The sequence below is a fragment of the Phocoena sinus genome, chromosome 4 (genome assembly GCF_008692025.1).
Source record: "Phocoena sinus isolate mPhoSin1 chromosome 4, mPhoSin1.pri, whole genome shotgun sequence".
Classification (NCBI taxonomy): domain Eukaryota; kingdom Metazoa; phylum Chordata; class Mammalia; order Artiodactyla; family Phocoenidae; genus Phocoena; species Phocoena sinus.
The window spans coordinates 31,453,366-31,467,618 of record NC_045766.1 but is presented as its reverse complement, the minus strand read 5'-3'; the positions used below and the strand labels follow the sequence as shown (position 1 = coordinate 31,467,618).

Below are 14,253 nucleotides of genomic sequence, written 5' to 3'. Positions count from 1 at the left end.
AAGGAAACAGATGAATTATATTATCACAGAAGCATCAGAGAATGTTAGAACTAAAGGAGATTTGGGGACAATTTAGCCTAACATGTCTGCGTTATAGAAGAAACAAATTCTGAAGTGCCTGTATCTGTTGGATGTGCTAATTCTATTACTAATCTTTCCAGTCAGATTTTTACAGTAACTTCTCACTCCCTGCCCCAAGATGAAATGAAACTAAGCTCTCTATTTAAAAAACATCACAAAAGACATTATCTAAAATAAGAAAGATTACAGGGAGTAAATTTATGACCTATGACTAGCAATGTTTTTTTTTGAATTTTATTTAATTTTTTTTATACAGTAGGTTCTTATTAGTGATCCATTTTATACATATTAGTGTATACATGTCAATCCCAATCTCCCAAATCATCACACCGCAACCCCTACTCACTGCCACATTCCCCTGTTGGTGTCCATACATTTGTTCTGTACATCTGTGTCTCAATTTCTGCACTGCAAACCAGTTCATCTATACCATTCTTCTAGGTTCCACATATATCCGTTAATATGCGGTATATGTTTTTCTCTTTCTGACTTACTTCACTCTGTATGACAGTCTCTAGATACATCCACGTCTCTACAAATGACCCAATTTCGTCCCTTTTTATGGCTGAGTAATATTCCATTGTATATACGTACCACATCATCTTTATCCATTAATTGGTTGATGGGCATTTAGGTTGCTTCCATGATGTGGCTATTGTAAATAGTGCCGCAATGAACATGGGGGTGCATGTGTCTTTTTGAATTATGTTTTTTTCTGGATATATTCCCAGTAGTGGTATTGCTGGGTCATATGGTTATTCTATTTTTAGTTTTAAGGAACCTCCATACTGTTCTCCATAGTGACTGTATCAAGTTACATTCCCACCAACAGTGCAAGAGGGTTCCCTTTTCTCTGCACGTCCCCAACATTTATTGTTTGTAGATTTTTTGATGATGACCATTCTAACTGGTGTGAGGTGATACCTCATTGTAGTTTTGATTTGCATTTCTCTAATAATTAGTGATGTTGAGCAGCTTTTCGTGTGCTTCTTGGCCATCTGTATGTCTTCTTTGGAGAAATATCTATTTAAATCGTCTGCCCAATTATAGACTGGGTTGTTTGGTTTTTTATTATTGAGTTGCATGACCTGTTTATATATTTTGGAGCTTAATCCTTTGTCCATTGATTGGTTTGCAAATATGTTCTGCCATTCTGAGGGTTGTTTTCTCATCTTGTTTGTAGTTTCCTTTGCTTTGCAAAAGCTTTTAAATTTCATTAGGTCCCATTTGTTTCTTTTTGTTTTTATTTCCATTACTCTAGGAGGTGGACCAAAAAAGATCTTGCTGTGATTTATGTCAAAGAGTGTTCTTCCTATGTTTTCCTCTAAGAGTTTTATAGTGTCCAGTCTTACATTTAGGTCTCTAACCCATTTTGAGTTTATTTTTGTGTATGTTCTTAAGGAGTGTTCTAATTTCATTCTTTTACATGTAGCTGTCCAGTTTACCCAGCACCACTTATTGAAGAGACTATCTTTTCTCCATTGTATATCCTTGCCTCCTTTGTCATCGATTAGTTGACCATAGGTGCATGGATTTATCTCTGGGCTTTCTATCCTGTTCCATTGATCTATATTTCTATTTTTGTGCCAGAACCATATTGTCTTGATTACTGTAGCTTTGTAGTATAGTCTGAAGTCAGGGAGTCTGATTCCTCTGGCTCTGTTTTATTCCCCTAAGGCTGCTTTGGCTATTCAGGGTCTTTTGTGTCTCCATACAAATTTTAAGATTTTTATTTCTAGTTCTGTAAAAAATGCCATTGGTAATTTAATAGGGATTGTACTGAATCTGTAGATTGCTTTGGGTAGTATAGTCATTTTCACAATGTTGATTCTTCCAATCCAAGAACATGGTATATCTCTCCATCTGTTGGTATCATCTTTAATTTCTTTCATCAGTGTCTTACAGTTTTCTGCATACAGGTCATTTGTCTCCCTAGGTAGGTTTATACCTAGGTATTTTATTCTTTTTGTTGCAATGGTAAATGGGAGTGTTTCCTTAATTTCTTTTTCAGATTTTTCATCATTACTGTATAGGAATGCAAGAGACTTCTGTGCATTAATTTTGTATCCTGCAACTTTACTAAATTCATTGATAAGGTCTACTAGTTTTCTGGTGACATCTTTAGGATTATCTATGTATAGTATCATGTCATCTGCAAACAGTGACAGTTTTACTCCTTCTTTTCCAATTTGTATTCCTTTTATTTCTTTTTCTTCTCTGATTGCCATGGCTAGGACTTCCAAAACTCTGCTGAATAATAGTGGTGACAGTGTACATCCTTGTGTTGTTCCTGATCTTAGACGAAATGCTTTCAGTTTTCCACGATTGAGAATGATGCTTGCTGTGGGTTTGTCATATAATGCCCTTCATTATGTTGAGGTAGGTTCCCTCTAGGCCCACTTTCTGGATAGCTTTTATCATAAATGGGTGTTGAATTTTGTCAAAAGCTTTTTCTGCATCTATAGAGATGATGATATGGTTTTTATTCTTCAGTTTGTTAATATGGTGTATCACATTGATTGGTTTGCATATATTGATGAATCCTTGCATCTCTGGGATAAATCCCACTTGATCATGGTGTATGATCCTTTTAATGTGCTGTTGGATTCTGTTTGCTAGTATTTTGTTGAGGATTTTTGCATCTATATTAGTGATTTTGGTCTATAATTTTCTTTTTTTGTAGTATCTTTGTCTGGTTTTGGTATCAGCGTGATGGTGCCCTCATAGAATGAGTTTGGGAGTGTTCCTTCCTGTGCAATATTTTGGAAGAATTTGAGAAGGATGGGTGTTAGCTCTTCTGTAAATGTTTGCTAGAATTCACCTGTGAAGCCATCTGGTCCTGGACTTTTGTTTGTTGGAAGATTTTAAATCACAGTTTCAATTTCATTACTTGTGATTGGTCTGTTCATATTTTCTATTTCTTCCTGGTTCAGTCTTAGAAGGTTATACCTTTCTAAGAATTTGTCCATTTCTTCCAGGGTGTCCATTTTATTGGCATAGAGTTGCTTGCAGTAGTCTCTTATGATGCTTTGTATTTCTGTGATGTCCTTTGTAACTTCTCCTTTTTTATTTCTAATTTTATTGATTTGAGTCCTCTCCCTCTTTTTCTTGATGAGTCTGGCTAATGGTTTATCAATTATTTTTTATCTTCTCAAAGAAACAGCTTTTAGTTTTATTGATCTTTGCTATCATTTTCTTTGTTTCTATTTCACTTATTTCTGCTCTGATCTTTATGATTTCCTTCTTTCTACCAACTTTGGGTTTTGTTTGTTCTTCTTTTTCTAGTTCCTTTAGGTGTAAGGTTAGATTGTTTATTTGAGCTTTTTCTTGTTTCTTGAGGTAGGCTTGTATTGCTATAAACTTCCCTCTTAGAACTGCTTTTGCTGCATCCCATAGGTTTTGGATAGTCATGTTTTCGTTGTAATTTGTCTCTAGGTATTTTTTGATTTCCTCTTTGATTTCTTCAGTGATCTATTGGTTATTTAATGACGTATTGTTTAGCCTCCATGTGTTTGTGTTTTTTATGTTTTTTTCCCTGTAATTGATTTCTAATCTCATAGCATTGTGGTCAGAAAAGATGCTTGATATGATTTCAATTTTCTTAGAAGTTACTGATGCTCATTTGTGACCCAAGATGTGATCTATCCTGGAGAATGTTCCATGTGCACTTGAGAAGAAAGTGTAATCTGCTCTTTTTGGATCCAGTGTCCTATAAATATCAGTTAAATCTATCTCGTTTATTGTGTCATTAAAGCTTGTGTTTCCTTATTAATTTTCTGTTTGGATGATCTGTCCATTGGTGTAAGTGAGGTGTTAAAGTCCCCCACTATTATTGTGTTTACTGTCGATTTCCTCTTTTAGAGCTGTTAGCAGTTGCCTTATGTATTGAGGTGATCCTTTGTTGGGTGCATATATATTTATAATTGTTATATCTTTTCTTGGATTGATCCCTTGATCATTATGTAGTGTCCTTCCTTGTCTCTTGTAACAGTCTTTATTTTAAAGTCTATGTTATCTAATATGAGTATTGCTACTCAAGCTTTCTTTTGATTTCCATTTGCATGGTATATCTTTTTCCATCCCCTCACTTTCAGTCTGTAAGTGTTCCTAGGTCTGAAGTGGGTCTCTTGTAGACAGCATATATATGGGTCTTCTTTTTGTATCCATTCAGGCAGTCTGTGTCTTTTGGTTGGAGCATTTAATCCATTCACAGTTAAGGGAAGTATCGATATGTATGTGCCTATTATCAATTTCTTAATTGTTTTGGGTTTGTTTTTGTAGGTCCTTTTCTTCTCTTGTGTTTCCCACTTAAAGATATTCCTTTATCATTTGTTGTAGAGATGGTTTGGTGGTGATGAATTCTCTTAACTTTTGTTTGTGTGTAAAGCTTTTGATTTCTCTGTCAAATCTGAATGAGATCCTTGCAGGGTAGAGTTGTCTTGGCTGTAGGTTTTTCCCTTTCATCACTTTAAATATGTCATGACACTCCCTTCTGGCTTGTGGAGTTTCTGCTGAGAAATCAGCTGTTAACTTTATGGGAGTTCCCTTGTATATTATTTGTCATTTTTCCCTTGTTGCTTTCAATAATTTTCCTTTGTCTTTAATTTTTGTCAGTTTGATTACTATGTGTCTAGGTGTGTTTCTCCTTGGGTTTATATTGCCTGGGACTCTCTGTGCTTCCTGGACTTGGGTGCCTATTTCCTTTCCCATGTTAGGGAAGTTTTCGACCATAATCTCTTCAAATATTTTCTCAGGTCCTTTCTCTCTCTCTTCTCCTTCTGCAACCCCTATAATGTGAATGTTGTTGCGTTTAATGTTGTCCCAGAGGTCTCTTAGGCTGTCTTCATTTCTTTTCATTTTTTTTCCTCTGTTTTGCAGCAGTGAATTCCACCATTCTGTCCTCCAGGTCACTTATCCGTTCTTCTGCCTCAGTTATTGTGCTATTGATTCCTTCTAGTGTATTTTTCATTTCAGTTATTGTATTGTTCATCTCTGTTTGTTTGTTGTTTAATTCTTCTAGGTGTTTGTTCTTTAATTCTTCTAGGTCTTTGTTAATCATTTCTTGCACCTTCTTGATCTTTGCCTCCATTCTTTTTCCGAGGTCCTGGATCATCTTCACTATCATTATTCTGAATTCTTTTTCTGAAAGGTTGCCTATCTCCCCTTCATTTAGCTGTTTTTCTGTGGTTTTATCTTGTTCCTTCATCTGGTACATAGCCCTCTGCATTTTCATCTTGTCTATCTTTCTGTGAATGTGGTTTCTGTTCCACAGACTGCAGGATATAGTTCTTCTTACTTCTGCTGTCTGCCTTCTGGTGGATGAGGCTATCTAAGAGGCTTGTGCAATTTTCTTGATGGGAGGGACTGGTGGTGGGTAGAGCTGGTGTTGCTCTGGTGGGCAGAGCTCAGTAAAACTTTAATCTGCTTGACTGCTGATGGGTGGGGCTGGGTTCCCTCCCTGTTTATTGTTTGGCCTGAGGTGACTCAGCACTGGAGCCTGCCCTTTGGTGGGGTAATGGCGGACTCTGGGAGGGCTCCCACCAATGAGTACTTCCCAGAACCTCTGTTGCCAATGTCCTTGTCCTTATGGTGAGCCACAGCCACCTCCTGCCTCTGCAGGAGACCCTCCAACACTAGCAGGTATGTCTGGTTCAATCTCCTATGGGGTCATTGCTCCTTCCCCTGGGTCCTGATGCTCACACTACTTTGTGTGTGCCTTCCAGTAGTGGAGTCTCTATTTCCCCCAGTCCTGTTGAAGTCCTGCAATCAAATCCTGCTCTACTTCAAAGTCTGATTGTCTAGGATTTCTTCCTCCCATTGCCAGACCCCCACGTTGAGAAGCCTGATGTGTGGTTCAGAACCTTCTCTCCAGTGGTTAGACTTCTGTGGTAGAAGTGTTCTCCAGTTTGTGAGTCACCCATCCAGCAGTTATGGGATTTGATTTTATTGTGATTGTGCCCCTCCTACTATCTCATGGTGGCTTCTCCTTTGTCTTTGAATGTGGGGTATCTTTTTTGGTGAGTTCCAGTGTCTTCCTGTTGATGATTGCTAAGCAGTTAGTTGTGATTCTGGTGCTCTCACAAGAGGGAATGAGTGCACGTCCTTCTGCTGTGCCATCTTGAACCAATCTCCAGCAATGTCATTCTTAATCATTCCCTCAATTTGAAATATTTTTCACTTGCCTAAGAATGAGAAATGGGTACACATTAAAATGTAACTATATATCATATATACTCCAATTAATACTTCTTGGGGAGCAAGAGTTGATGACAAAATTTATTGAACCTCTACTATTTGGGAAGCATTTTACATTCATTATTTTATTCAGTTCTTTAATCAATGGTAACTGTCATCATTTCCATTTTGTAAATTCAGTATCATGGCAGTTAAATAATTTGTCCTAAAATAGATTACCAAGCAAGTGAATTGCAAAGCTGGGATTCAATATCTAGTCTTACTGGCCTCAAAGCTTAGGGACTTTTCACTATTCTACATGGTCTGACTAAAGAGAAAATTTTGTTTCATAATTTTGGGGTAGACTAGAGTTATCTACTTTTGGATAAAAGCCTCTTAATAGCTCAGTGACTTGACAGTGCCCAGAGAGAGCAGAATGTCTGGGTCAACATGGAGCAGTTCCTCATTTGGATCTCTCTTTCCCACCAAAATAGAAATAAGGGATAGAATATTTAAGTGTTAAAAGGCATAGGACCACACTCAAAAATAGAAAGGGAAAATCTTCATGTTACAGAAGCAGAGGGAGCCCAGAGCAATAGCAGAGATTACAGTATTATAACCCAGATGGAGTCATAACCATATATATGTACTAGAGATGGTACTTTAGGGACTGTAGGTATGGAAGTCAAATCGGCCACACACATAGCAGGGAACAGGAAACGGCTCCCCATGTGAGCCCAGGAAGTAGGACCATACTGCCTGCCTATTTAAAAGAGCTGAAATAGCTCTACCCACTTACACAGTTACAATTAGAGACATTCCATTTGAGTACAGAAAGACTGCATGATATCTGCACCCATACTGATGCATAACTGCCATAGTTGCTGAAACAACATTTGATAAAATTTAATATCTATGCTGGGTTAAAACCATTCATAAAATGACAACAGATGGATATTTTCTAGTTATTTCTAAATACAAAATCCATTAGCAAGCTTAATAGGAAACAACTAGAAGATGAAAACTGGCTTCTAGCTAACACACTTAGACAAAGAAGAAAGAGAAAGACGGAAAAGAAAGAAATATATGCTGTAAAACTTGGAGGAAAAAAGCAAAATTAACATTATTTCCACATGATTGCATTGTAGTACTTGAAAAGCCATGAGATTCAAAATCAAAACTATTACAAGCTATATGAAGTTTTAGGCACAAATATAAACAGCCTTCAATAAAAAAACACAACCATTAAAAAACATAATATATACAATATGTTTAGCCAAAGATAATATAGCTACATAATAATTAGCAAAAAAAAAAAATATTCTAAGAAGAAAACTCCTTTAGAATGCTCCTGAGAGACAGAATAATACTTGATCAAAAGAAAAACTGACCTCTCCTTACACAAGGTTTATAGCATAAGGTTACTAATTTTCCCAAAATTAGTCTGCAGGTCTAAAGCATCCCAACAAAATAAGAACTTATTTTCTTTGGAAATAAACAAGCTGATTCAAAAGTTCATATGAAGAAATAAACAAGCAGTAATAGACACTAAATCATAAAGTTTATGTTATGGAATTAACTGTGTCCTCCCTAATTCATGTTCATAGGGTTGAAGCCCTAACCTGCAATACGTTAGAATGTGACTATATTTGGAGATAGAGCCTTTAAAGTGGTAATTAAGTTAAAATGTGTCCTCTAGGGTGGGCCGTAATCCAATCTGACTAGTGTCCTTATAAGAACAGATTAGTATACACAGAGAGACACCAGGGATATTCATGTATAGATGAAAGGACATATAAGGCCAATGCAAGAAGGTGACCATCTACAAGGCAAGGAAAGGAGCCTCAGGAGAAAGCAAACCTGTCCACACCTTGATCTTTGAATTCTGGCCTCCAGAATTGTTAGAAAATGAATTTGTTGTTTAAGCCAGCCACTCTGTGATCTTTTGTTATGGCAGTCCTAGCAGACTAACACAATTTAACCCACAAGCCCCTCTGAGTTCAGTAACACCCCTTACACAAATATTCATTGAAAATCTAGTAAGAGGCATATACTGGGATTGTTTCAGAAAGGAAAGCTTATACCTGCAAGATTTTTAGGACCTGACAAACAGTTCTTTAAGCAATTTAATAATCTTCCATAAGGAGAAGTCTGGAGCTAGGAAGCCCAGGATTGGTTCCTCAACTCAAAGTCATCAAAAAGCCAGCCTAGGGCTTCCCTGGTGGCGCAGTGGTTGAGAGTCCGCCTGCCAATGCAGGGGACACGGGTTCGCGCCCCGGTCCGGGAAGATCCCGCGTGCCGCAGAGCGGCTGGGCCCGTGAGCCATGGCCGCTGAGCCTGCACGTCCGGAGCCTGTGCTCCGCAACGGGAGAGGCCACAGCAGTGAGAGGCCCGCATACCGCAAAAAAAAAAAAAAAAAAAAAGCCAGCCTATTCATAACCTCTTGCTCAGCCATCTTCAGCTTTTGGGCTTTTTGGTGTTTATGCTATTGTAACCTCGATGAAACAACTCAGCTACCAGAGCTTCAGGCATGGCTGTATCACATCAGCATCACAGACTATAAGAAAGAAGGAGAGCAAACCTCACAGGGCTATCTTTTTTTTCTTTTTTTTTTTATGGTCAATCAATTTTTTTTTTCCACATCTTCATTGGAGTATAATTGCTTTACAATGGTGTGTTAGTTTCTGCCTTACAACAAAATGAACCAGCCATACATATACATATGTTCCCATACCTCTTCCCTCTTGTATTTCCCTCCCTCCCTCCCACCCTCCCTATCCCACCCCTCCAGGTGGTCACAAAGCGCCAAGCTGATCTCCCTGTGCTATGCGGCTGCTTCCCACTAGCTGTCTACCTTACGTTTGGTAGTGTATATATGTCCATGCCTCTCGCTTTGTCACAGCTATCTTTTTAATACATAAAGAAAAGCTTTCCCCCAACCCCCTAGCTGACTTTCTTTCATGCTTGGTAATATTAATGTGATATACACATGCATTCATTCTTTCCACGCAAAATTACTGCACATAAGTATCAGGCAAATACCTTTTCTTATGAGTTATTAATAATCTGGCCCTGAATATTGGGCACAATCATTAATTATAGAGCTGAGGAGAGCTTCTTGCTTGAATTACTATAGGAATCACCCATGTGTCTTCTACCCACTGAAAACCCTGTTAAAATAACAGTAATTTGCTAAACTGGTTAGAGTAAATAATCCAACTCACAATATTTTTCCTCCTGGTCTTCTCAGTTACCATATATAAATATATCAGAGTATTTACAGCACATTCTCTAGATACAGATTTAGGTGACATGAGGGATATAAAAAGATTTTCCATGCACAAGATCCTTTCAGATTTATTAGGGAAATAAGACCTATGTTCAAAAGAAAATGTGAGCAAGAATGAAATATTCCTATATAAGTAATACTTCTATTTTAAATTGTCATTCTGTTTAGTTGGCAGTTCCCCAAACTTACACACCTGTTCCTTTAACCTACAATTCTCTTCCTTTCTCTCCCTCTTCCTCCATATGCTTTGAAACTCAGATCGAGCATTAGCTCCAGTATAAAACTTTGTCCAGCCATCCACACCTTCTTTGTGTACCCTCTGCAAAATGTTTCAACAGCACAAGCTATCAATTCTTGCATGTATTTGTTTGCAGGCTTGTCTCATGCAAGATTACACTCATTCAACTTTGTGTACCTGACAACTAGCACAACACTGGAAACAGAGGAGATCAACCAAATATGTGAATAAAACAATGGGAGTTTGACTATTTAAAAAGGAGACAAGAATACAATACTATAAGGACCAAAAGAACTAAAGAAGCACAGGAGTCATTTGAGATCCCTTCATGGTGAAGGAATTAACTAGAACTAGAAGCATGCTTACCCTAAAAGAAAAATATCTGGTCTTTGAATTAATTTTAAGTTATTTGCAGTGAGAAATAAGATCATACTTTACTGTTCCTGGGCTACAAACTTTGAAGACTAAATACATTTTCCTGCTTCTGTGCTAAACAAAACTGGGACTGGGCAAAAGCAACTTAGCAGCTTGCTATAGGAAATACTTGCTTTGGAAGATAAGTCTATGAACCAACCAAAATAGCTTACTTATAAAGACTAATAGCTCACTTCAAGACCTTCTCCTTATCATGTCCACCAAACCAAAGCTACTTTGTTATAAATTTTGCCAATCCCAGTTTCCTCCCTTGCAATATCAGCCTTAAAAATCACCTAGAGCCCTATATACTTGCTCCTGGAAATTCTCCCTTCACAGACCTGGCTAACAATCTATCATACTGGTGTTCTTTCTTACTGTAAGTCTAACAAACTCAGATTTGCATGATCAACATGTGTTTCTGATGGTCTTTTGGTGGAGCTAAAGGCCAATAGTAGCCTTAAAATGAATTTGACATATACCCAGCTTTGAAGAAAGTATATCTGATGTAGGAAAGCAACTTTTGTGTTGTTTACCTTAGATTTTATTCTTCTCCCCAAATATGAGGAGGCATGAGTAATTTACAAAAACACAAAGTATTTTTGTTCATTTTTAAAGTGACAGCTAAAGTTATCAATTTTTTCCCTTGCTTCCTCTGTTAAGAATTATTTCCTCATATTTTCATACTCAAATTTATTGACTGGTATTACCTTAAAAATAACCATTTATTTCGTTTATTTTTAACAGCTTTATTAGGGCCTAAGTATTTATTATAGGAAATGTACATTTCCTCTAAAAGAATTCCCAAGACATAAAACCACTGTCTCCTTTTCAAAATGTTTTAACCTAATGAATATCCATGAGAAAGAAAATATACTGTCACCATTCTATTACAAGATGATATTTATAGAAATTTTATATATTTCAGTTGCTTTACTATATCAAGTTACAACTGGTTGTCATCATCTCTGAAACCTGAAATCTATAATCTATGTTGGATGAATGAAACAAAAATGAAAAAAAAGTAAAATAAATGCTTGGTAAATAAATAAATGGATAAATGAATTGTTATAAATTGACATAATTCCAGGAAGAAACAGGTGCCTAAGTATTTCAATGAATATGTTGTCATTTTAAGAATTACTGACTGCCAATATTTCTTTATCTGTTATCCTTCAAAAGGCTCATATCCATCTACCTTTGTGTGCTATTTTAATCATTATTTTTTATAGCCCATATGTTTTATTTTCCATTTTCCTTTATTGTTTCCTTTTAGCATTACTTGTTTCCTTTTGTAGTTTATTTGATCCATAAGGATCTTATAAAGAAAGTATTTTTTAAATTAATTCAACATTGCTAGGTTCTTATTAACTTCATTTCATATGCTTAGCATAACTTCGACCTCTTATTTACACCTTAGTGCAAATTTCTTCACTTTCTTGGAGTTTAAGTAAAAAATGGTATACAACATTGTAAATCAACTATACGCCAATAAAAATCAATTTTAAAAAGGTAGAACAATTAAAACACAGCATGGAACAATAAGGGAAAAACTACTGTTTTTTTTTTTTTTTTTTTTTTTTTTTTTTTTTTTTTTTGCGGTATGCGGGCCTCTCACAGTTGTGGCCTCTCCCGTTGCGGAGCACTGGCTCCGGACACGCAGGCTCAGCGGCCATGGCTCACGGGCCCAGCCGCTCCACGGCATGTGGGATCTTCCCAGACCGGGGCATGAACCTGTGTCCCCTGCATCGGCAGGCGGACTCTCAACCACAGCGCCACCAGGGAAGCCCAAAACTACTGTTTTTAGATACTAGTTGTAATAAGTGATAAAGAAATTTTTTAAAGGAAATTCTATATTTACATAGATGAGATAAATATAAAAATTCTAAAGGAAAAACACTAACTAAGAAGAAAGTAATGCATACATTAAAGACATATGAAAAAGTACATTTAGGTGAATTAATTTTCATTGCTTTAAATCACAAGACAAAGTTTGGCATTCAGTCTTCTAAATAAAATGGTTTTTAGCTATGTCTTGATCAAATGTCACATTAGAGACTAGAACACCGTATGGCTCATAGTGGAGGCTCAATACATGTTTCTTCGAATATATCTAACAAACTTACCAAAAATTGTAATGTTAAAATTTTCTGTCCTCAGCAAATGTTAACAGATTGCAGAAGGCCACAGGCTTCTGGATTATTGTATCATTAAGGGAACAGCTGCCACTATTTTTAATGAGGTTCCTTTTCCAATGATGTAAGCAAAATTATTAGGTTATAGGTTTTCTAATACCCAATTATCAAATATCAGCCTGATCATTTTCACTGGTAAGAGCAAAGTTTTTACAAGTCCCCTTTCTCTGAAACCATCAAAGATTACAATGACTACCCCTAACTGTTAAGGCTATTTGAAAAGCTGATATGTCTCAAAACCTCAGAAGGGATACTCCTATAGGTAATGGACTTTATTCAAAGAAGTCTGATTTCAACTCAATCCAAAAATCATTTCTTAGTTCTCATTGTGTGCAAGCAAAGCTTTGGACCAGGCACTGAGGGGCTATGGAGACCAGAAGACACAGAGGATGATCTTAAGGAACTTGCCCTCAAGGAGCTGGCCTTCAAGTTAAAGAATAATAAACACAAATAGGCAGTGCACTCAGCAGTCCCACAGATCTCTCTCTTGCTCCAACGATGTTTGGACGGAACAGACCGCAGGGACGTCCCTTGCTCCAGCCTCTGACCACTCTCCAACCTTTTTTCCAGTCACAACCTTTGGAATCAGCCACTCAGCTATCCTTCGTCACCAGGACTAGCCAACACCATTTTTTGAGCTTAACTTCTTATTACCAATCAACCATGAGCTCCCAGATTTGTCAGAATTATTCCACCGAGGGGGAGGTCGCTATCAACCGCCTGGTCAACATGCATCTGCAGGCCTCCTACACCTACCTCTCTTTGGACTTCTATTTCAACTGTGACTATTTGGCTCTGAAGGGCATGGGCCACTTTTTCCATGAACTGACTGAGGAGAAGTGCGAGGGTGCCAAGAGTCTCTTGAAAATGCAAAAGCAGCACGATGGTCATGCCCTCTTCCAGGATGTGCAGAAGCAATCTCAAAATGAGTGGGGTAAAACCCAGGACGCTATGGAAGCTGCCATTCTCATGGAGAAGAACCTGAACCAGGCCCTTTTGGATCTGCATGTCCTGGGTTCTGCCTGTGCAGGCCCCCACCTCTGTGACTTCCTAGAGAGCCACCTCCCAGATGAGGAGGTGAAACTCATCAAGATGGGTGACCACCTGACCAACCTCTGCAGGCTGGATGATCTCTAGGTTTGCCTGAGCAAGAATCCCTTCGAAAGGCTCACGCTCAAGCATGACTAGGAGCCTCCGGAGCCCAGTGGTCTTTGAGGAGCCCTCTCTGGTGTCAGGGCTTCTGCCTGAAGCCCCTCTCTGCAGAAACTAGGCAACTTTTTAACCACTCTGGAGCACTCTAACCCAAGCCTTGGACCAAATGGAAACAGTAAAGCTTTTTGAAGCAAAAAAAAAAAAAAAAAAAGAAGAAAGAAAGAAAGAAAAGAAACACAAATAACTGTAATTCAAAGTAAAGTGACATATTTGTACAAATGGGGATAAAAGAAATATGATTGGGAGACACAGGGTGAGAGGTTGTGATCTCCAAAAGTGAAACTAGAAAAGCTTTCAGGATTTTCTAGTTACTGATTAAGTATTATGTCAAATACAATTGTGAGGAAGAGAGAGAAGATATTTTAGGTGAAACAGAGACAAAGATGTCTGCATATGCATGGCCTGGACAGAGACAGTGAAGATTATGGAATATGGGAGGATATACTGCAAAGAAAAATTGGAAATGTGTCAGGGACAAGATTGTGAAGACCTTGAATATCATGCTAAGGAATTTGTATTTATACCCTCCGCCCCACATACATGTTCCGACAGTAGCCAAGATCTTAGCTATACTAGAATTGCTTCAGGAAGATCATACTCTCTATGATCATACTCTCTAAGACTCATTTACCCTTTGTAGCACTTTCAGA

General features: G+C 37.6%; 1 protein-coding gene across 1 annotated transcript; it reads left to right on the top strand.

Annotated features, from left to right (window-relative positions):
- The first annotated feature begins 13,054 nt into the window (after nucleotides 1-13,054).
- Nucleotides 13,055-13,528, top strand: LOC116753291 (ferritin light chain-like). The gene has a single exon (XM_032630906.1). The coding sequence runs from the start codon at nucleotides 13,055-13,057 to the stop codon at nucleotides 13,526-13,528; it is 474 nt and encodes a 157-aa protein (XP_032486797.1).
- Nucleotides 13,529-14,253: the final 725 nt, after the last annotated feature.